At 40.6% G+C, this 24,178-nt stretch overlaps 1 protein-coding gene across 2 annotated transcripts in view; it reads right to left on the bottom strand.

The window, feature by feature from the left end:
* The window catches only part of LOC126484509 (limbic system-associated membrane protein), a 965,824-nt gene that overhangs the window by 506,880 nt on the left and 434,766 nt on the right, over positions 1–24,178 (bottom strand). For both annotated transcript variants that reach the window (XM_050108046.1, XM_050108045.1), the window contains exon 4: positions 6,976–7,126. In XM_050108046.1, the coding sequence (XP_049964003.1) occupies positions 6,976–7,126 (151 nt within the window). The remainder of the gene's footprint in view (positions 1–6,975; positions 7,127–24,178) is intronic.

Consider the following 24,178-nt stretch of genomic DNA (forward strand, 5'->3'; position numbering starts at 1 on the left):
AACAAAGCGAGAGACCACGCCCGTTAGGTGTGCCGTGGTGTGGTGTAGTGGGGTGCGCTGTGCCCTGCTGTGCTGGGGGGTCGGCCGGCGGACGACCCTGCCGCGTTAATGAAGGCAGCCTAACGGCCCACGCAGCCGACACTGCCGCGAATTAATTCGGGGATTGCGGTCGGACAAATGTACCGGCAGCAGTCCTAATAACCCGCGTTTTTACCTCCCACCGCTGCAATTTAAAGCAACTGTTAACTTTTAATATCGGGCAATTCCAAACAACACACGCCTAGCCGCGATCTCGTTGGGAGACCTTTACGTACGGACGTACGAACGCACAACACGACGACTTCCGTGTACCGCTGCTCTGCGACGTCCTCTTTTTCAGCGATCGAAAATCCGATAGCTTTTTTACTATAAAAAAAGGTATCCCCGGCGAGAAGATAAAAAACGGGCTGGAGAGGGGGAGGAAGGGGGGGGGGAGGATGAACGTAGAATTAATTAACTTTTCCTTTCCTCTTGTCAAAAATTCTGTTAATAAATGCTCTCCGTGGCCTGCGAGGGTAAAACTCGATCGTATATTTCATTAGAGCACCATTACCGTACGTGTTTTACGATAACTGTCGTTGCATTAATACGGGGTATAAATTAAGTCGCTGTCTGAATGGAGACACTAACCTTCCCTTAGCGCGAAATCTAATCCTGGAGGCGCTGTTGAGAAGTGTACACGTTGAAAAGCAGTGTTTAAGTGCACCATAAGACGTTTTCTTATGTGCTCTGCGCAATGCGTCGTAGAAATATGAATTAGTTAACAATAAGTACCAAACATAAAAATAATCCATACACATAGGTATGGAAAGAATAAATACAGATTTGTAGCGGTAGTGTTATTACAGAAATGAAATAAAGAAGTGTAGAGACTTCATCTTATCGGTTTTATAAATTTGATCCCCTACACGGAAGACAAGCAGGAGAAACACAATATCTCATGACATCTTTAGCGGAATGCGCTCACAAATACCGCCTATAATTTGTAAAACTGAATAAAATAATACAAAATACAAATGTTACATATCTTGCATTATCGTGTGGTTATTCTTCTCTCTGAACCCTGTATATGTTTTCCTAAACATTTGTTCTAGCTTTTTGTGTCCATGGTCCTCACTTATAATAACATTTCTTCGTATACAACTAAAAAATACACTTAGCAATATCATTGTGTAAGGAAACAGCATTCAGTGCTACGTTCATTACATCCTATGCCCGTGTAGGCTTCCATTATTCCTATAAGCACTCGTATGTTCACCACACACTCTTTGGTTACTAATAACTTAGCGAACACAATTGTCTAAATAATAAAATAATAATAATAATAATATGTAACTAGAGAGTTTCATTTCGTTCAAGATACTACGTGATAACAGGAGCAGCTGTTTCAGCGATTCTGCTGCACGTAAGTTATCTCCAGTACATACTCAACAAACTGAAACAGAGCTAGCCCTACTGCTACTACTACTACTCCTACTACTACTACTACTACTACTACTAATAATAATAATATAAATAATAATAATTATTATTATAATTATTGTTGGTAGTAGTATACATTACTACTACTACTACTACTATTATTATTATTATTACTTCTACTACTAGTAGTAGCAGTAGAAGAAATAGTAGTAGTAGTAGTAGTAGTAGTAGTACCTTTGTTTCTGGTTACTGAGTATCTGTTGAAGATATCTTAGTTGCAGAATAAGCTCTCAAAGAGCTGATCCTATTATATAATTTAATAACTAGAGCGAAATGAAATTCAGATTCTGAATGCTAAAGAAACCAGTTATATTGTTGGTAAAAGCTTGTAATCTCGGTTGATCCGAAAAAGGATAAGATTTAATAAGCGATACATCACTGCCGTTCTCGTTATGTCTTCATCGTCTAGTTGCTTCTGTTTTCGTCAACAGCTTCACCATTTACACTCTTCGTTGACGGTTCACCAAGGAGATTGCTTACAAAAACATTCATTGGATCCATTCCAGAATGTTGCTGAAGTGTGTGGGAATGCAAGGGGGACATTAATCGCATACAAAGAAGAGCGGCACGAATGATAACAGACTCATTGGCTTTCGGTAGAGCTTTACGGAAATGCTCAAAAACCGGAAGTGGTAAACGCTTCAAGACAAAAGTCAACTACCACGCGAAAGATTATTTGCAAAGTTTGAAAAGCCAGTATTAGACTAAGAGTGTAGGATATATTACATGCCTCTACATATCGTTCCCTAAGGAACCATTAAGACCAGATTAGAACGAAGAGCGAGGGATTCGAACAGTCGTTCTTCCCGCCCTCCTTATACAAATAGATACCGAAGAACATCTAGTATGACAGAATGAGGGAATACGCTTTCCCATGAAATTCTCAGTGTATGGGTGTAATCCCAGATTACTTTAGCTCTTCAGGTAAATATTGACTTTTATGGCCAACCACAGCTGTTCGCTTCGCTACAGAGCCTATGGAATGAGGACTCTTCACAGACGACACTCACGCTTTCTTAGAGCCCCTGTTCTGAAACACAAGTTGTAGGCCGCATACGACCGGCTGCCGGAACTTGGAATCTGAGTTGGACGAGCGTTATTAGGGTATTACAAGGAGCAGGTTACGTGGATGAATCCTCGAAGGTAAGGGGCAACTGTCTAAGACTCTAGCACAGGTACGATATTACTGTTCGAGGAATGTTGATGAACACTTTCGGAACCTGAAACTTAACGCACGCCGCAGTACGATATTACTGTTCGAGGAATGTTGACGTACTCCCGCGGAACCTGAGACGTCGTGGGCCCCGCAGTAAATTAAATTTCTGAGCTACTAGGAATTAAAGAAAAAAGTATTTCTTCTTGGTGTTCTGAAATAATTTTTATTTCACAAGGAACCGTATTCCAACTGCTTGGGTGACAGTCGGTCGACCGTTGATTTGCGTAACCACGTTATAACAAACAAAAGAAAGACAATAGATAGCGAATCTTACATGCCGTTTTATACAAACCAAAACTGGCACATTTTATCAAAGAAACCTGATAATATAGTTGTAAATGCTTGATTTGTGTCTTACGTGAAAATTCGTTACTGGCAAAAACTTAGATTGGACTCGATGACTCGTAGGAACCTGGTTCCGCGATGTTTTTAGATGCCTTACGTGTACAGAGAATAGTAAATCGGAGCTAAATCGTAGCGTACAACTATACAATAGCTTCTCTTCCCATTTTCGCCTGTAGAAATATCTATTTATATCTGATTTGTGTACAATATAAACTTTCTGTTTCAGATTACCAGACACACTATCACAATATGATATTGTAATACCACACCTTCTACGCATGGTGAACCTACTGTGCAGGCAATAAATTCTTTATTAGTTACCAAGTACCATCTGAGTATTAATTTTCAGTATGTCACTAACAAGATCAAGAGACTTTGCGGTAAAGGAGCAATGGGTAAGAGGATCAGAAAGTTAGCAATAGCGATTTCCTTTATAACATAGCTCTGTATGTAAGAAACCAACTTCACACACATATCCACAGAAGGTGAAAGTGGCGGAAGATGTCACCACAGTATGGAAACATCTCATCCCAGAGTGATTCCTTCAAAGCATGTTGCAAAACGAGGCAGTTTGGTTGATCACATAAAGTACTGCCATTCTAGCCTGTCAACTGTTTTTCTGAGTTTGTAAATAGGATCCAGGGAGAAAAGGCACACCTACTTTTTACAAGGTGCAGTCAAGTGAAACCAAAGCAGACGGAAAAAAGCAAGTAAACAGTGTGTTATTTCAAAAGTAATCGCCATAGCTGTTGCTCCATATATCTCACTGTTAGACGAGATGGTGAATGTCTTCATGGAAAAAATGTTTGCGGTTGCCTAGGATCCACGATTGTACTTAGGCGTGCACATCTTCGTCCAAAGAAAGTCTACAGCCACGAATGCCTTTCTTTAGAGCTCTAAAAATACGGAAATCGCTTGGCGTGAGGTCGAAACCGTATGGAGGATGTGTAAGGACTTTCCAGCGAAACTTCTGCAACGTACTCGAAACAGTCTTGGCAACATGTGGGTGGTCGTTTTGCTGGCAGGTTGTTTCGGCTACACTGCAAGAGGCTGCACTGGAAAGCTCCTACTCATCCTCAAAAGACAGTCCAGATCTCTCCAAAAGCAATTCCGATATTTTTGAAAAGACATTCGTGGCCATCGATTTACTTCGCAGGAAGAGGTTCGCTCATGTCTGGAATCATGACTCCGTAGGCAACCACAAACATTTTCCCGCGAAATCAAAAATGGCTCTGAGCACTACAGGACTTAACTTCCGAGTTCATTTGTCCCCTAGAACTTAGAACTACTTAAACCTAACTAACCTAAGAACCGTAGCGGTCGCGCGGTTCCAGACTGTAGCGCCTAGAACCGCTCGGCCACCTCGGCCGGCCCGCGAAATCATAAACCAACTTGTCTCACAGTGATATAGATGTATTAGCAGTTACACCGACTAATTTTGAAATAATAAAGAGTGTACTTACTTTTTCTTCATCTGTCTCGTATTCACTTGACTGCCCCTTACAGTTGGACTTCGAAGGAAAAAACGACTTTGGCGATCGATATAGTCAGTCGTGAGACCAAATCGACCAGCTATTTGTGAGCCATGTCGATAGAATCTTGTTGCTTCAATTACACTGGATAATTGGGACTTCAGCTGTAAGTTATTTTTTTTTTTTTTTGGAGCACACAGGGTATTATTTTTGTATTAATTTTGCACTCATCTTGTTGTTTTTTACTTTGTTTACAACAGATTTCCAACCTTCATATTCAAACTCTTAGGTGCCGTTATAGAAATGAAATACACTTGCAAGTATATCTTGTTTCTGTACCACAGTGTCTTTTAAAATAGCGAATATTGGACTTGTATTTAATGTTGTCGTATAGAAGCAAGATATACTTGCTGCTGTATTTCATTTTCACAACTGTGTCTAAATGCCTATAGATGACCTTGAAATCTATTGCATAAAAAGTAAACACAAACAACGCAGAGATAAAAATTTGTACGAAAATAGGCTGTGTGTTCCAAATCTAAATGTTCGTACAAGCTTTCCTGAGCACTGAAGCCTCAGAAGCTTAGGGAAGACTACTGGTTCAATGAGCAATATTTTTATGATCCAAAATAGCTCACTGGCAGATTTAATATTAGTGCCACAAAGCTGCTGTCGAGTAATGAGATCATCTGTCATGCTGCCGCTCATTTCTACTGACGTATCTTTTACTTGAAGATCTTTCTCCCTCTCTCTCGCTAACCTCATTATCTGAAGCTTTCACTAAAAATTTATCCTCTTAATGACTACCAGATTTATTCACATTCATTGATCTGCGCATTCTTCGTCACCTATTTCAACAGTTGTAGTACCTTTCAAACAGTGTACTTTATTCGAATGAAGTTTTAAAGATCGTGATATATCCGTTTCATTGGAGCCTACGTACGACAGTTATCGAAGAAGCGTTGTAAATATCCCCTCCTGTAATTGAAGACACGCGCGGAAAGACGGGCTAACCCTCAAATGTAAAAACTTAAGAGATAATTGTTGCCATCTGTTGTTTGGTACGGCAACTATCAAAACCGACATTGGTCTCATCCCTAAATATCACTTAGAGGTGAGACCAATGTCAATTGTGACACTTCCCGTACGCAGCTGTACTGTAGCCAGTAGACGGATAACATTTTGGTTAAGACCACTGACCGACCGTTCACGCTTCATACATTCATAATGATACAACAGTATTTATCGTTCAGAGCAGTGTTAGACGACGGTTAAATAACATTCGTAATCGTTATAACGTCAAGGTCAGGATCGCAAGCTGTGAGACAGGTTCTCACTTTCAGCAGAACGGAACGCAGGAGAGATATCAGCATCTATTTCACCAGCCGGCGGTTTACAGCCTTCTTACAGTCTACATGTATTCTCTGCTCATTTTATCTGTAGTTGAAACTTTTTTTGAGGAACTTACAAAAGAAGTTTTTAGAATGAGATTTTCACTCTGCAGCGGAGTGTGCGCTGATATGAAACTTCCTGGCAGATTAAAACTGTGTGCCCGACCGAGACTCGAACTCGGGACCTTTGCCTTTCGCGGGCAGGTGCTCTACCATCTGAGCTACCGAAGCACGACTCACGCCCGGTACTCACAGCTTTACTTCTGCCAGTACCTCGTCTCCTACCTTCCAAACTTTACAGAAGCTCTCCTGCGAACCTTGCAGAACTAGCACTCCTGAAAGAAAGGATATTGCGGAGACATGGCTTAGCCACAGCCTGGGGGATGTTTCCAGAATGAGATTTTCACTCTGCAGCGGAGTGTGCGCTGATATGAAACTTCCTGGCAGATTAAAACTGTGTGCCCGACCGAGACTCGAACTCGGGACCTTTGCCTTTCGCGGGCAGGTGCTCTACCATCTGAGCTACCGAAGCACGACTCACGCCCGGTACTCACAGCTTTACTTCTGCCAGTACCTCGTCTCCTACCTTCCAAACTTTACAGAAGCTCTCCTGCGAACCTTGCAGAACTAGCACTCCTGAAAGAAAGGATATTGCGGAGACATGGCTTAGCCACAGCCTGGGGGATGCCCGCGAAAGGCAAAGGTTCCGAGTTCGAGTCTCGGTCGGGCACACAGTTTTAATCTGCCAGGAAGTTTCAAAAGAAGTTTTTGTTTTCTGTTTAATAAAGTGCACTACCAAGTACTGACGGAAAAGTTCTTACTCAAAACAAAAGAAATATCTTCTGTGTTTTTTTTCTGCATCGGAGGTAAGATTGAAGCTAGTTGGAAGCGCAGAACCATAAAAAGTTCGAATGTTGCATGTCGTACGAATTTGCAAGCCCCACATTTAAGGATTAAGTCTAAAGCTGCACGCCTCATTTATAGTACACCACTAACCGTGAAACTGGTGATTACGATGGAAGGTACTCACAGAGGACGTGCAGAGCGATCTCCTGGGTGACGGGCTCGCCGACGCCGTTGCTGGCCGTGCACTGGTAGACGCCCGCGTGGTGGCGGTTCGTGTTCTCGATGGTGATGCTGATGCCCTCCACCGACTGGTCGCCGGAAGGCAGCAGGTTGTTCTGCAAAACCACAGCGCACCATTAGACACTACGTGCTAATTTCTTATCTTTTACTGTGATCCAGCAAAGAATAGTCAATGGGAATGTATGTAAATTCTTCTGCTTCTCTCAAACATGACCGCAATCACTCTTATGTTTACTCCCTTTAAATATGGTAATATTCTGCGCTTACATGACACTGTCCCCATTAAATCCAGAGCACGTGCAACTACTCAGCAAATCCACAGATGCTACACCAAAATGATTCTACCGATCTACAAAATTTCTGTCCCAAAGTAACCCACGAAAGTCACTAATCAATGTTTTCTATAAAATCACGAAAAACCTTTGACTCATACAGTCTGAAGTAAAATTTCAAGGCTAAAATCTGATAGGAATTCAGCAGCGTCAAGCGGAAGATAGCACACTTTCAATTGGTCACATAGTAAAGGTGTATATGTTATCGCGCCAGATACCTGATCTAATTGGTCCCACATTGTATGTCGTTTATTTCAAGATGGAACAAGGGCCAGAGCAGATGGGTAATGAGGCAGCGGCGTTATGAGGTGTGGAGAGCGTCATGGCTGTCCAACGTGCAATGCCCCGTGGAAGAGACCGCAGTTTATGTGTTACAGGACAATATCGTAATGGAATAACCAATGGTGTGAGACGGATTCTGTAACCATTGTGAAGAATAACGGGCCCGGTCGTCAGTCTCTGACTGGTTCGATGCCATCCGCCATGAATTACTTTCCTGTGCCAACCTCTTCATCTCAGAGTATCACTTGCAACCTACGTCCTCACTTATTTGCTGGATGTATTCCAATCTCTGCCTTCTTCTACAGTTTTTGCCCTCTACAGCTCACTCTAGTACCATGAAAGTCAGTTCCCGATGTCTGAACAAATGTCCTATCATCTTGTCCCTTCTCGTTGTCAGTGTTTTCCACATAATCCTTTCCTCTTCGATTCTGAGCAGAACCTCCTCATTCCTTATACTATCAGTCCACCGAATTTTCAAAACTCATTGCAGCACCACATCTCAAATGTTTCGATTCTGTTCTGATCCTGTTTTCCCAGAGTCCATAAAACGCTCTACACCAACGTTCATTCTCAGAAATGTCTTTCTCAAATTAAAGCCAATGTTTCATACTAGTAGACAGGAATGCCTTTTTTCCAGTGCTAGTCCGCTCTTGGAGTCGTCCTTGCTCCGTCCACTATTGGTTATTTTGCTGCCTAGAGTACCTTTATCTGCTTCGTGACCCTGATGTTAAGTTCCTCGCTGTTCTCATCTCTACTATTTCTCATTACTTTCGCCTTTCTTCCATTTACTCTCAGTCCATATTATGTACTCATTACGCTGTTCGTTCCATTCAGCAGATCTTGTAATTCTTCTTCGCTTTCACTCAGGACAGCAAAGTCATGTTCCTTTCACCTTGAATTTCAATCCCAGTCTTGATCTTTTCTTTTATTTCTGTCATTGCTTCTTCAATGTACCGGTTGAACAGTAGGGGCGAAAGACTACATCCCTCTCTTTCACCATTTTTAATCCGAGCACTTCGTTCTTGTTCATCCACTCTTATTATTCCCTCTCGGCTCTTGTACATGTTATGTATTACCCATCTCTGTTAATAGCTTACGCCTATTTTGCTCAGAATTTCGAACATGTTGCACCATTTTACATTGTCGAACGCTTTTTCCAGGTCGACAAATTCTATTAACGTGTCTTGATTTTTCTGTGGTATTGCTTTCAATATGAAGCGTAAGGTGAGACTTGCCTCTGTCATGCCTTTATCTCTGCTAAAACCAAACTGATCGTCATCTAACATATCCTCGTCTTTCATTCCCATTCGTCTGTATTTTATTCTTGTCAGCAAGAGCTGTGCGATAATTGACGTACTTGTTCCTATTTCCATCTCCGGAATTGTGTGGATGATATTTTCCCGGAAGTCAGATGGCATGTCGCCAGACTCATCCACTCTAAAAAAAAAATGGATAGTCGTTTTGTTTTCATTTCCCCCAACGATTTTAGAAATTCTGTTGGAATGTTATCTATCCCTTCTGCCTTATTTGATCTTAAATTCGCCAAAACTCTCTTAAATTCGGATGCCAATACTGAGTCCTCTACGTCTCCTAAATCGACATCTGTTTCTTCTCCTATCACGTCATCGGACAAGTCTTCCTCCTCTTAGAGGCCTCCAGTGTATTCTTTCCACCTATCAGCTCTCTTCTCGACATTTAACAGCGGAATTCCCCTTGCACTCTTAATGTTACCACCCTTGCTCTTAATGTCACCGAAGATGATTTTGACTTCCTTATGTACTGAGTCATTACTTCCGACAGTAATTTCTTTTTCAATTTCTTCAAATTTTTCATGCAGCCAATTCGTCTTAGCTTGCCTGAAGTTCCTATTTATTTCATTCTTGAGTGATTTGTGTTCTGTATTTCTGAACTTCGCTGAACATTTTTGTACTTTCTTTTTTCATCGATCAACTGAAGTATTTCTTCTGTTACCCATGTAAATAATTATTCGCTAAACTTCATAATAACCGGATGAAAATGTTCTACTTCCCTTGGGCACTCTGTGCGTACACGAGCTTTCGAGTGAATGCCCTTCGGTAATTGTCAAGCCGTAACTGACAATGGCAAAACATCACTCGATCGTAAGTTCGTGGATATACAATCACTTGACGCTCGTAGAAGCCCGAGATTTTATTCAGTCATATCACCTAGAGACCATGGATTTACTCGAGACATAGGCTGTTTTTTTCCACTGGGAACCTATACGACTACAACTCAGTCTAAGTCAAGATTGTATGAAGGAAATAAAATTACAAGAAAAAAACAAAAGTTTTAATCCCACTAACGAGAAGTTCATAGGACGGCATGGTGGGATGGATATAAGTTTTTCAGCTCTAGAAAGGTCTAGCTCCAAAAGTAATTTTCATGAAATTTGTACGACAAGGTTTTAAATTATAGCTGGAATCTGAATTATTCTTTACGTCTCTCGCGACTGTGGTATTATTTAACATTTCCGCAGACAGACAGTTACTTAACTGTACATTTCACTTCTGCAACAAAACTGCGGCATGGCCATTATGATTTAGGTCTTCTCATGATTTCCATAAACTGCTTCATCCGAGTAATGGGCTTATCATTCACAGAGGCAACTGTCGATTTTCTCTGCGTCTAATAATCCAGGTATTGCCATGAATAATATTTATTCCCAGTTAATCACTCCGCTTGAGTGCCATAGAATGGAAAAAAGGATAAAATTGGCTATCTTAGATCACAACCAGAAGACGAAATGGTCGTTTGGAAAAGTTATCCACAACTAATGCTTGTTCTTTTAACTATAAAATGATAGCGACACTTATTCCTTCAGTTCCCTCTACAGTAAGCATTGTGCTATCGATCTGTGAAATTCTAAAAAATACGTACTATCAATGGGAGACTTAAAAAATCGATCGCAAGATTAATCTCAACTGTAAGTCAATTTGTTAATGTTCTACCACCCCGTGAAACATGAAAATCACAACCGACACTGTACAAAATAAAAACCGTTCTGGCAGGCAGAAAAGGAATTTGACAATGCACTTGCTACGATTGAGTAATTCAGAACTGCGTCGGGAACTTGATCAACAGAAGTACGCAACCCCTTATCCTTTGTGTTGCAAATTCGTGAGTGTGAAACTATTCTTAATAATGATATAAAATCTATCGAATGAGAAATTTCCCTTGATACCTTACGATTTCATTTTTAAAATTTTATTTAATTTGTTTTACAAATCATTCTAGCATTATTCTAATGTACAGCTTAGTAACTAATTTTTCCCTGATTTGTATTAGTTTAACTTGCTGGAGGTTACTCTCATTGTTATAGAATCCAACGACGTAACATTTCCACTTGATCAAGAATCTAGTTAAGCATTACATTGCTCAAATGAACGTAAGGATTCGTAAGTACTCGTACTAGATTCATTATATCAATAGATTATAAAGGAATAGAGCGTCACATAGCAAAGTAGAATAAACGAGCTGTTTACGGTTGATAAACAGCTATTCATACTTCCTCCTTGCATTGAGGAGGAAGGGGAGATTAGTGTCCCGTCAGCTACTAGCTCATTAGAGACGGAGACAAGCTCGGATTATGGAAGGCTGGGAAAGGAAATCGGCCGTGCCCAATCAAAGGAACCGTCCAGGTATTTGCCTAACATGATTCAGGGAAATTACGGAAAACTTAAATGAGGATGGCTGGACGCAGGTTTGAACCGCCGTCCTCCCCAATGCAAGTCCAGTGTGTTAACCTCTGCGCTACCTCGCTCGGCCTTGCTTTGAGAAATAGTACTTTACTGAATTTGAAAGAGGTGTGTCGAGCTATTCCAGCATTCCAGTCGTTACAGTGTATATGCTGCTCCAGTGCCCTTTCTACTAAAAACTTTATCGTAATAAGGACATGCCGCGCTCTTAGAAGGCCAATAAACTAGTGCCGCTGCTAGATGAACTGAAAGGCCAAGGTATTGTAGCGATATATGGAAATTGAGGCAGCAACTAAACACTGCAAAGCGTCTGCGAGCAATCTGCATTTTGCGAGAAGAAATAAATTTTTGCCGTCCATCCATAACCGCAGATGGCTCCCTGGGGCCCACTTGGCCTACTCGTAAAGCTCCGTAGAGAGCAAAACGGTCCGGATATTATGGATGTCAAGGGATGTGTGCCACTTTCACTCGCCTGACGTGTCCATAAAAGTAGAAGCCGAACAATACACTCTGCGCTCTTCATGTAGCGTAGACGATACATATATACCCAACGCGGTCCCGCCCGCCGGAGGTTTGAGTCCTCCGTTGGGCATGGGTGCGAGTGTGAGTGTTGTTCTTAGCATAAGTTAGTTTAAGTAGTGTGTAAGTCTAGGAACCGATGACCTTAGCAGTTTGTTCCTGTAGGAATTGACACGCATTTATACCAAACGCTACAAACTACGAAGTTTAGGCAAGAAACAAGGGACATGAGCACAGAACTACATTCCACCACTTTTAGCAAATTTATATCTTGGCGACACAAAACATGGGCCGTGATCATTCCAAGTGATAAACATAAGGCTTGATAATTATTGCCGTTTTATTATTAATGATTGTAGGAAAATGTAGAATATAGTTTACTCCAGTTCCTTTCTTGAAAATGTTTGAAGACACGAGTCAATACTCGAGAGAACGGGAAGAAAAATACGGGGGTGCAATGGGTTGCCACAAAAAGAAGTATACTGTGCGGCTGGTCCCGGCGGAGGTTCGAGTCCTCCCTCGGGCATGGGTGTGTGTGTGTGTGTGTGTGTGTGTGTTTGTCTTTAGGGTAATTTATGTTACGTAGTGTGTAAGCTTAGGGACTGATGACCTTAGCAGTTAAGTCCCATAAGATTTCACACACATTTGAACATTTTTGAAAAGAAGTATAAAAAGTAGCAAATATAATGGGAAGACTATTTCGGTCGTACGATTATGGAGAAGTTAGTTATATACAGAATAGCACACTAAGAGAAACAGAACACATATTGTTTCACAGAACACATGGGAAGGAAACGAAAGAAACATCATTAAATTTTCTTATACTTTTGAAGGTGAGTTACGGGCTAAAGTTACAACGTACAAGAAAGTTTTGACCGTACATTTTAGGTACACTAGGTACGACTAGTGGAAGTAATGGTGTTCGTTCAGTAGAATACAGCTACAACAGAGGCAGTCAAATTTAAAATAGTAGTCAACCAATATCTGACATTACGTAGCCTTAGGAACGAGGGTGCAATGATTTTAAACGACGTTGTTATTTGCTTTTACCTCACAGCCAAATGACTACTGACGGAAAACAATTACTTCTAAGATTTCGTAAACAGTCAAAGGAGGGGCTTCTTTCCTACAGGTCTGATCAGAGCTGCCAACATTTAAATGCAAGTATACGGTACTTACTTTTCTTATACGCCTTGTAGTTGAGCTAGGACAATGAGGCTCATGAATACTCTTGCTTTGATCACAAACATGTACCCGCTTCAACAAAAGATAAAAGTGAGACGTGACGGAAAATTTCGTAATTCGATAGTAGTCTCAGGTTCATTAATTGACTTTAGTTCCATTGTAGAATGATTGCTGATGAATTTGCCGATTTTTATTTAATGCGAATAACAAATGTGAATCAATGTATTCGAATGTATGACACTTTGTTTGTAAATGTATTCCTTTTATTGTACTTTAGCGCAATGTTAGTATATCGAATCTATGTAGGAAAGTGATGTTCCCGTTTGGTCATAATTATTGACTGTGTTCTGTAAGTCGGTAGTCGAATGGTTAGTATCAGTGCCTTTGGTGCAAAGGACCCAAGTTCGATTCCTGATACCTCTTCAGATATCTCTGCGGTAGGACGGTATGATATAGGGTCCACTTAGCCCTTGGGAGGCCAAATGCGGAGCTTCTTCAATAAAGAAGCAGCCGCTGGAGGGACTGGTGACACACTGGTCACATGCCCCGCAGTCATCGGGAGCACCTTGTGCCACCGTCTAGACAGCAATCGATCAGTCGGAACAGGCCCAATCTGTGAGACATATTTACGTTTTTACGTAAATGAGGAGAAAGACAGTTGGAAGTGAGCTGACAGTGGAAAGGGGCGTGAGGTGAGTGACGTGCCTTAGCGCAGGAATAGTTTACGAAATAGTGAATGTTAAATGGCAGTGTTTAGGCAGTGATGTGCGGGAAGAGTGTATTAGGATGAAAGGGTACAGTACCGCCCGACTTTGAAAATAGGTACAACATACTTCATTATTTTTGTCAGAAGAACACATTTTTTTTGTAAAATAACTCAATTTCAATTAATACAGTGAAGCCGGATACCAGTGTGGGAAAGAATGACAATTTATTTATTTAATTGATCACATGTGCACTCCCACAAAGTAAATCCCTACATCCAGTTTGGTGAGATCTGTGAAATGAATGAATGTATCGTCGTCTGCTAATCGCAGATAGTGAATGTGAATATATGATCATCTTTGAGTCGATCCTTTGGCCACCTTTGGTGGGACCAAAGAGATGAAATTTGCCTGAGCTTTGAGCGCCTGAAATGTGGCTGACCAATGCGGTAGAAAGGTGCTCCCCCCCACTTCAGCAGAGGTGGAGAGGACCTCGAGAACGGCCATGTTTCAGCACTCTGCCGCTGGATCTTGTGCTGTTAAGACCTGTTTTAGTTGTGCTTCGTAATGATGAAAGAGTGGAGACATGGTATGCATGTGGAATATTTAAGAGTAGTTCGAAATAATAATTTCTCTATTTCAGGAACTTTTGTGGGGAGAATTAAATGTCAGGCAGGTAATATTAAAGGGATTGTAGTAATCTTCAGAAGTGACCAACGGTCACAATGAAACCACGTGTAGCAATGAGTTGAAATACTTCCGTGTGCTTAAGTTAAGCTGAATTACTAGCGTGTGTACAATAAGTTGAAATATTTAAGAAATGGCGTGTGTACCATAAGTTGAAATATTTAAGAAATGGCGTGCGCAGGACTTGAAATTAGAGACGAATACTTCCACGTGGTGAGTACTATGTGAGTCTCAATCTGTGTATGAGACAAAGGATAAAGAGAAGTACTCGTCCATGGTATCAGTTGAGGACTCGCGTGTGTGATGAATATGTTCTTAATGTCAATTTGCGTGATATGATTCCGTGTGACGCTAGATTTAAACTCTGAGAGAGAAGCAAGGTGAGTCGGCCGTCTATCCAGCAACGCCACTTGGCTTGCATTGCACAGGAAGACGTGCAAATATCTCCAGAGTTCATAGTAGGAAAGTGGAATTATGAAGTGGGGCAGTGTCGTGTGAAACTGGGATAAATATCAATTGAAGTGGGAAAGCTGAAAGTGATAATGTTGTGACTATTCTGTGTAGTATTTCATGTTGTAGTGTGGTGTATGTCATGTAATTTGGGTATGTGTGGTTTGCATGGGAGAGTAGCGAAGTAGCTTCAAAAGATTAGTGGGTTATGCTTGTTCCTTCAGTACCGCTCGGTCTGGAGGAAAGTTTAGTGATGATGATTGTGAGAGTCGAAGTGTGAGGTATAATAAAAGATCCACCATCCTATCCAGAAAGTGCACTGTAGCGTTAAAAATAATTACGAGACCATAATATAGAGATTCACCATTTTAAAGCCATGCCCACTGGGCGGAATTTCTCATGTGTTATTGTTGTAGGTTGTAGAATTTGTGTGTTAGGGTTAGAGAATTTATCGGAATAAATAAGATAGTGAAAAGAAAATGATTGGTGGACTTTTCCTTCGAATTGTATGTTGTCAAAATGTCCCGAATTTATAATGTGTGCGCCATTCATATTCAGTGCGGTGGCCACGTGTTGACAAAAGCCGTTAAATAAAAGACAAAAAGAAAATGTGGTATTGCCAGTGCGTAGTGTACAGTCAGAGTTCTGTAAATTACTGATAGTCAGATGCGTGTTTCCGTTGCGTATTATTCATACAGGAGGTTGATTAGTGACTTAATTGTGAGAGTACTAGAGTTCATGTTACTCGATAAATAAGCATGAATCCACTCGCTTGGCAGACCACTCGTCTTGCAGGCCTGACTGCTTGATGCCACAGTATGAGCAAGGCATGTGGGTGCCTCTCAAGGATAGAAGTGCAGCAACCAGAAAAAGTTTAAGTGAAACCATTTTGAGAAATTTCAGACTAGATGAATGTGGTTGTCTACGACGGAAATGGTACCGTGTTAGTACGGATGGACGAACCATATGCTGATAGATGTATGTAGAAATAAATCATTCAAAGACTGTAGTGGGGGCATCAAGAAAGAACAGAAGCTGACTGGGACATCGAAGAAGAAACGGGATTAATTTTATGATTACGATTCGTGATGGAGAAGAGAAGAGTTGTTTTATGGAAGACGTTAACTACATCAGGTTGAAGACTATTAAATGTTTTGATTCTTACTGAAGGCATGTGGGCAGGAGAGGTGACAAGAGTCCACAGCGGGTGGAGTCAAAAGTAAAATTTTATTTTTCAGCAAAGTGGAATGCGTGCGTAGCCTGTGTCGTGCAGACGGTCTGTGGCAAAGAATTGAATTTACGAAGAAGTTACTTTCGCGTGAACTTGGATATTGGATGGAAAATTTAAAACTCTTTGGCTATTTTACATCTACATACTATGCAAACCACAGCGAAGTGCATGACAGAGGGGGAACGCTGTACATGATTTACGGAAAGAGAAGTATTTGAATAAACGTGTCTCCCTCCAACCAAACACACCTAATATTGAGGATGTACATGGTTGCCATTGGTGTTTGGGTTTTAAAAAACATCTTGTTGAAATCAAACCTGGATTCTTCCGTGTGTTCTACGTGACCTTCAACGTACACCAAGCTGTTGTGGGAGTGGACTCTGCTGTTTCAGTTTTCAGCTAATTTTTATTAAATAGGAAACAGATACGCAGACATATAAGCATTTAGCGCCATAACAGATCAGCAACAGCAGCTAGGCCCAGAGAACTTCTTACAGCTCTTAGAGGACAGCCACCAGCTAGAAATAGGTGAATCTCCGGTATACAGTACATCTTTAATGGCAGCTGCCTTAGAAGTATTTACGTCGAGCAAGTACGTCAAAAAATATTGAAAACTTTTTGAAGCTGTAGAAATAGCTGAATAGAGAAAAGAAATTTACTGAAATGAGATCGTGAACTATAGAACATTTTAACGCTAATAGTTACTTTCAAGAGAACTTTGCAGTTCGGACAACACGCAATTTAACTTCCTGTTACATTTGTATCGCTTCAGCATAGAAATGTCCAGTCTAAATTTCTGAGTCATTCATTTTAACAGCTTGTTGGATTATCAAGCACAATTTCCCTCCCAATGTCATCTGTTTCTGTTTCTGTCGCTGTATATGGAACGGGACCCACCAGTGTGTCATCTTCTGCTGCTGCTGCAGTTAACGGTGGTGTTGGTGGTGGTGTACAGTTCTTTATATATTGTAAACCACCATTAGTACATAAGCATCCAACCGTCTTGAGTAAATGATGTCACAACATCACAAACTCCTGCTATTGGCTGAAAAGGTTATGCCCCCCTACAGCCTACCATCTGCTTCAGAGGTGGCATGAAAGATTTAAAGAGAAAGAAAATCATATTACTCGAACATTACTTCACACTCGTTACATTTGTATTATCGTACAGCAGTCACTTACATTTCAATGTTTCGTGATCACGATAGGAATATGAAACATTCATTTGAAATTAGTTACAGAATAGATGGAAAGCTAACTGTAGCAAACATGGCCATCGCTTTTATTTGAGATATATTCCATCGACTACTTACTTAATTCTTATTATTACGATTATTATTGCTGTTCATTACTGTTTACTTTATGTTCTGTTTGCCTTGTTGATGTATACGAGCTTGAGTGTGTCAGTGTCTGTTTATACTTGCGATGTCCAAACAGAAAGAGTTATCAAATGCAAACTCAGAATGTTTTTTACCGTTGTATGTGGTGTTCGATTCTCTGAAATGAGGAGGAGCGGAACTATATGGACTGATAATAAAAATTCAGTAAAGCAGTAGCTCAGTATCACGAACGAAAGTACGTTTACGATTATTTGATGTAACTGACTCTAGTACAAAATCTGATTTTACTGCCTCTTTAAGAATGATAACTCTTCAGTGGTTGAAGCTGACTTGGTAACTGTCACGGTTCATAGAATATATAAGTCTTTTAGTATAATTCCATTCGACCTGAAGGGAAAAGCGGTGCATGCATGGGATAATGGTGCCATAACCTCTTGCTAGTGTAAATGCTACTGCGTGTACTTGTCCATGTATCATTTATCACTGTGGGTGGTATCTTCAACCTAGTAATTCTCCCGAAAATATATACAAAGTACTACAATTGTTACACACCATGTGGAAATTCAAGTACTTTTTCATGGCTTCACAGACAAAAGTTTTTCATTAAAGCAGGCATGAGCTATCGGATGATAATATAAATCTAGCCTATGAATGGAAATGAAATTAATTTTTGTTCCCATAATACTGGCAATTTTTATAATGAACAACACTGTTACGAAGATAACAATACAATGTTGTTAACGCACACGGTGAAGCGAAAGACGGAATACACCTGTATGAAAGTCGAACGTTGTGAGGAATAAGAATGGCGTCTGCTATTGGGTGTTTGTAGGTGCGCAACTTATAGAAGCTATAGTGACAGTGGCGACCGTCTTGAAATTCGCCATCTTGTATTTTCGTTACGTGTTTCAAATGGGAAGGGCGTCATGTGTTACATAGTTTTGAACTGCCTCTTTCTCAGCAACAGACAAGTGAAATCTGTTTGAAGATATCTTTATTTGTGTTGTGATCTCTTATAGTTGGAAACTGCAATGAGGTAATCAATTCTGTTTATTGTTGCAGGTGATCTACAGTTTCATTTATCGTACACAGCAGGCACGCGCTGAAATTATGGAAGAAGTACCAGAATGATTGCTGCTGATTTCAGTGCCCAGCATACTCAGAGAAATGACATTTCACTTATGACCGTATCCAAGTTATTGGACAAATTTCGTGCAACATTTTCTGTGGTGGACAAGCCACGCACTGGAGTAAACGAACAGCCACCGACAATGAGACTGCAACAGCAGTTGTGGTATCGTTTGTGAAAATTCCACATCACAGTACGGGTCAGTCATCAGCAATAATAGGTGTCAATCAGCGTTCAATCCTGTGTCTGTTACACACACACACACACACACACACACACACACACACACACACACCAATGGCACCTTTACGACCTACAGTTGCAACATCATCACTCGGAGGATGACCCGATTGGGGGATAAAGTTTGTAGACTGTTTCCTGGAACAGCGTAACAGGAATCAAAACTTCATACGACAGGTGTTGTTCAGCGACGAAGCTAATTTTTATTTGCAAGGAGAAGCAAACAAACAAAATCATCGTTACTGGTCAGATGCAAACCCCTCGTCGGTGGATCCCTTAAAGGTACTGGTGGTGAAAAAGTGATGGTTTGGTGTGATATTTGGGACACAAGAATCGTGGGTCCAGCGTTTACTGATGGAACCTTGAACTGGGAGAGGTATCTTAACACGCTCCGCGATTATATGTTTCCAATGCTGTTGAATCCGCAGAGTGATTGCCCAACCTTCCTCCAACAAGACGGTGAACTTTTCCACAATTCTACTGCGGTCAGTTTCTGGATGAACAGTTTGGAGGTCACTGAATAGGTGGGAGATGTCCTATCGAATGACCACAACGGTCCCCTGATCTTAAACGTCTTGACTCTTATCTATGGGGAATCAATTGTGTACGAGATAAAAGTCAAGAATGTAGCCCTTCTTTGTCGGCGTTTTGAGGAGGCGTATGCCTCTGTTGACGTGGTGTAGCAAGACTGGCCAGAAAGACTCAGATTGTGTGTCTAGCGATATGGAGGTCATTTTGAGCATATTCTGGAAAGCCGACTGTGACATATGTCCTAAACACAAAAGGTCGTAAGTCCTCCAGAAATAAAGAAACCTTAAAATAGGTTTCAAATATGCATTCCTGATAAATAGGCATGTGCCACATGATTCTCTTCCCTTCTGAAACATGTAACCCAAATCCAATATGGCAGATTCCTGGATGGCCGCCACTGTCGCCACAGCTCCTGTAAGTTGCGCCCGAACCTATATACACCCCATACCAGACGCCATTACGATTCCTCACACCGTTCGACTTTTATAGGGATGCATTCGGACTTTTGCATCACCTTGTACTTCATAGTTACTCAGCAGATTACTAGATCAAGTATATGATTTAATAACATCTCACTGACTAACGTATAAAATAATCAACAGAGGGTAGCAGGTTCTAAAATAGCACCTGAAACGCTTAGCCAGTGTTACTTCGTCACGAAAATTTGCAACAGCTACATAAAATGCGCATCTCCGTCTCCGTTTATCCACAAAATGTTTGTTTTACAAACAACTAACATGCCAGTGCAAACAACTACAGCAGCTGATGTGTGTGCAGTGTACACAGACGAAATTAATCTCGTGCAAAAAGTACTAACGCTTAATGAGTTTGTTAATCATCAGCTGTGAAAGCGCAGATTCCCATTAAGTACTAAGTCAGACGTTTAGTACTAAACTGATTTCAATAAAAGTGAAATATAATGAAATTATACTAGCTACAATATTTTTAAATAAGACACCCTTAAATTTAAGTTAGTTGTGAGTTTTGTTTTAGAAAATTGGGATATTTTCAAGAAAGTGTGGAAAGCATAAATCTTTATTAAATCGCTCTTCTGACGTAAGCTGTTGTATGTAAGTTTCTGAAGACATCTTCAGCGAACCCGAGTAATGCGGGAATGACTTGTCTAAGTACCAAAGTCAGAATTTTTGTGAACAGAACAACAGAAACAAGGATAAAACTTCAGCAATGATTTGCCTAACAATCCTGATCACCATCATATCCAACTTTATGCTGTTAACCAGGTCATTATGCGAGGTATATCATGAATGACAGTCCTAAGTACTCAGAGAGTTTGGAATCTATAGTGTGTTGTGTAAAAATTTCTTAAAAATTGTCTCATCTAACATTTACAGCTGCATATGCAAAAGAATGATTTTGGTCAACAATTTTTTCAAGAATCTGTCGAAAGAAAGTTAAAGCAACAGTGTCTAAATGAATACAAACTTCACTTAATTCCACTCGGTGTCGTATTGCTTGCTGCGCCTCATTAGGCGGATCTCCTGCGAGGCAACTGATAACAGGGTGAATATTCACGAGTAGGGACCGATTAATTAGACTTAATCATATGTTCCAATTATCCACTTCCGTTTTGTTTGGCTAATCACTCTCTGTTAATTACATCATTACGTTTACTTTCCGAGAACGTTTCGGACTAAAAATACGGAATCGACAAAAATTGTGTCGAAAATTATGATGGAATCATGCGGTTTAGTGGGAAATTAATTACGTGGCAGCGCGGTTGGTCAGCTTGTCACCTCAATAAATAGTGGCTACATCACTCTCTCTCTCTCTCTCTCTCTCTCTCTCTCTCTCTCACACACACACACACACACACACACACACACACACACACACTCTATTCACATTGTAGCCTCAGTAAGTTATTAGATGAAGCAAAGTGGCACAGCTTCCTTAAAATACCAGCATCGGTTCATCTTAAGATGCAACAAATGCAACAACAGAGCTCCACTTCAGGTATTGGGTTGTATTATTCAGTTACAAATGAGGTATTCTGCGTTCTTTCGATAGATACATAGACACACAGCTACATTTCTTTCCCAGTAAAGAGGAATATCGGAAAACAATAAAAACAGACGTAATTTGGCTAATTGAAGACAGGTGGTAAGTCATACACGGGAAGAGTAAATTGTACTGAAAAACAACTGTGGACTTTGACTCCACAGATACAGACTAGCACAGAGAAGACAAGACGAAAATGTAAGAAAGAACACAAACAGCATTAATGGAGAAACAAGGTGCCTCGTCTAGACCAACTGCACGCACCACATGATGCTCTAGTATAGAGGCCAAACCTTTAAGTCACCCTCTAAAGCTAGAAATGTATGAAAATACAATAGAAATCCTTCGGTAAAGTACGTAATACGTCAGTGACTCTTCCACATAACAGAAATACCAAAAAGTTTCAGTGAGATGGGCAAAGATTCCCAATTCATGTGTGGATATCCTGAGAGGTAACAGATTTCATCGATATCACTTATCAACACATCTTCTTCTGAATTTAGAGAGTTAGGCACTTGTACCTGTTCCGCCGTCATTTTTCACTGTCACCTCGTTCTGGGACTTCCTACGTCATTTTTTCCTCTTGATTGATAAACATGGACTGACAGGGGAGGTTCCCTCTACACCCTTTTAAGGTGCTGTCTCCGCAATGTTTTATTTTCTTCAGTCTTCTCGTTAATGTTATAAATATTTAGTAGATTACTAACATCCGCACTTCTTACACGATCTTCGCCGGTGACACCTCTGCTACTTGTTGTTTACTTTTATCAGGTTGTTGAGGGATGGCAATGTGGCAATACAGCAGCAGCCATGGTTTTGTAAGATCTTAATTTCATTTCTTTCCTTTTTTGTTTTGGAATGTCTTATCATTCTGCATATTGACTAATATCTGTTGATCGTATTTTCTGACTCCTTATCCATATCATGGCTTACATCACATCCTAAAAAATTAAAGGTGCAGATATGCCCAAAGGCGGTATTATCTACTGTTATTTTTGAGCGAGTGGGATATTTACCACGATGAGCCACGCTTTCTGGATTTCGTTATTAATATACGAAGGTTAAGTTCTCTTTTCCCTAACTGATGTAGTTTATACACATCTTTCTGTAAACGATACATACGAGCCAAAATGGTATTTAAGGATGAAGACGAAGTAGTAACGGTAAACAATATAGTACCTTTATTGACGATGATGACTGTTTTCAAGTTACGAACTTGAAGTATAAAATTAGGCTAGGTTTGTGACCTCCTTTGCTAGTACAATTGCTCTCTTAAATATTTTTATTCGAACATATCACAGCTCTTAGGTTGCGACGTCAATTTTAATTTCTGGAGATTTATTCTTAATTTAGGACCGTTCTGGCATTTTTGAAATTATAATGTGGACGTTGCCGGCCGGAGTGACCGAGCAGTTCTAGGCGCTACAGTTTGGAACCGCGTAACCGCTACGGTCGCAGGTTCGAATCCTGCCTTGGGCATGGATGTGTGTGATGTCCTTAGGTTAGTTAGGTTTAAGTAGTTCTAAGTTCTAGGGGACTGATGACCTTAGCAGTTAAGTCCCATAGTGCTCAGAGGCAATGTGGTCATTCCTATTTGGCTTATTACACGCAACGTTGTTTCTTTTTAACATAACCTAAATGTGTGCCATCCGCATCAACATAATAATTAGATTGTTCATGCAAAAATAAATAAACCTTCGGTCTATATAGACGTCATTTTTCGTCACAATTTTTATCAGATCTGTGTGATCTGTGAGTCTATTTGCGCAGTTTTGCGCGTTCATTGTAGACTGCGATGTTATCAACTCTCTAATCGAATCTTTGTGAGTGGTTGAACTCTGGTATGCCCAATTACAGTGTTTCATTTGTAGTAACGACTGCGTACTTAAGCCGAATTGATGTTTCTTGAAAGAACATGACAGAAAACTAATAAATTCGAATTACTATAGTATAAAGTTCACGGCTGATCCCGGCGGAGGTTCGAGTCCTCCCTCGGGCAAGGGTGTGTGTGTTTGTCCTTAGGATAATTTAGGTTAAGTAGTGTATAAGCCTAGGGACTGATGACCTTAGCAGTTAAGTCCCATAAGATTTCACACCCATTTGAACATCTGAACATAAAGTTCTAACAAAAGGGACATCATCGTCCTAAGATCGAGTATAAAGTTTTTCCATCATATACATTGTTCCGAGTGCGAAGGAAGTATTACATCAGAAAATATAAACCTACAAATATAGGACGAATAGTCTATTTATATGAAAATGGCCATAAATACTTCTCAGTTTGATTGAAAAATTTGCAATTTTACATTCGTCAGGAAATAGCTTGGTTAACTATGACATAAATTTCAAGTGTGAAGCGAAAATCCAGTCAGCTGTGCACGAGATTTCCCTGAGTTCCCACACAATGGCTGGCCCACAACTAAGTACACAATGGCTGACCCACAACTAAGTAACTGGCAACGTCATCAGTGAAATCTGATTAGATGCACGCATTTTTGACCAATTCCTGTTGTGCAGCACGACAGAAAAGTGCATAGTAGTGGGAATAGACGCCGAGTAAGACGAGAGCTCCTCTGCAGTATTAGCCTGTTCGCCAAGAAGTAAGTCTCCTCCTCCCTACCTCTCTCTGTTGGACGTGTCTTATTGTGTGTGTGTTCTTCTCGGTACAATCCCTGCCTTTATTCTTCACCTTTCAAGCTTCCCGTTGCCTGTGTCGTCTTGTTCCTTTCTGCATTCCCTGCCCCCCCCCCTCTCCACCCCAATCCCCTATTGCGCTGTGTGC

This window comes from Schistocerca serialis, chromosome 6 (assembly GCF_023864345.2).
Source record: "Schistocerca serialis cubense isolate TAMUIC-IGC-003099 chromosome 6, iqSchSeri2.2, whole genome shotgun sequence".
Taxonomy (NCBI): domain Eukaryota; kingdom Metazoa; phylum Arthropoda; class Insecta; order Orthoptera; family Acrididae; genus Schistocerca; species Schistocerca serialis.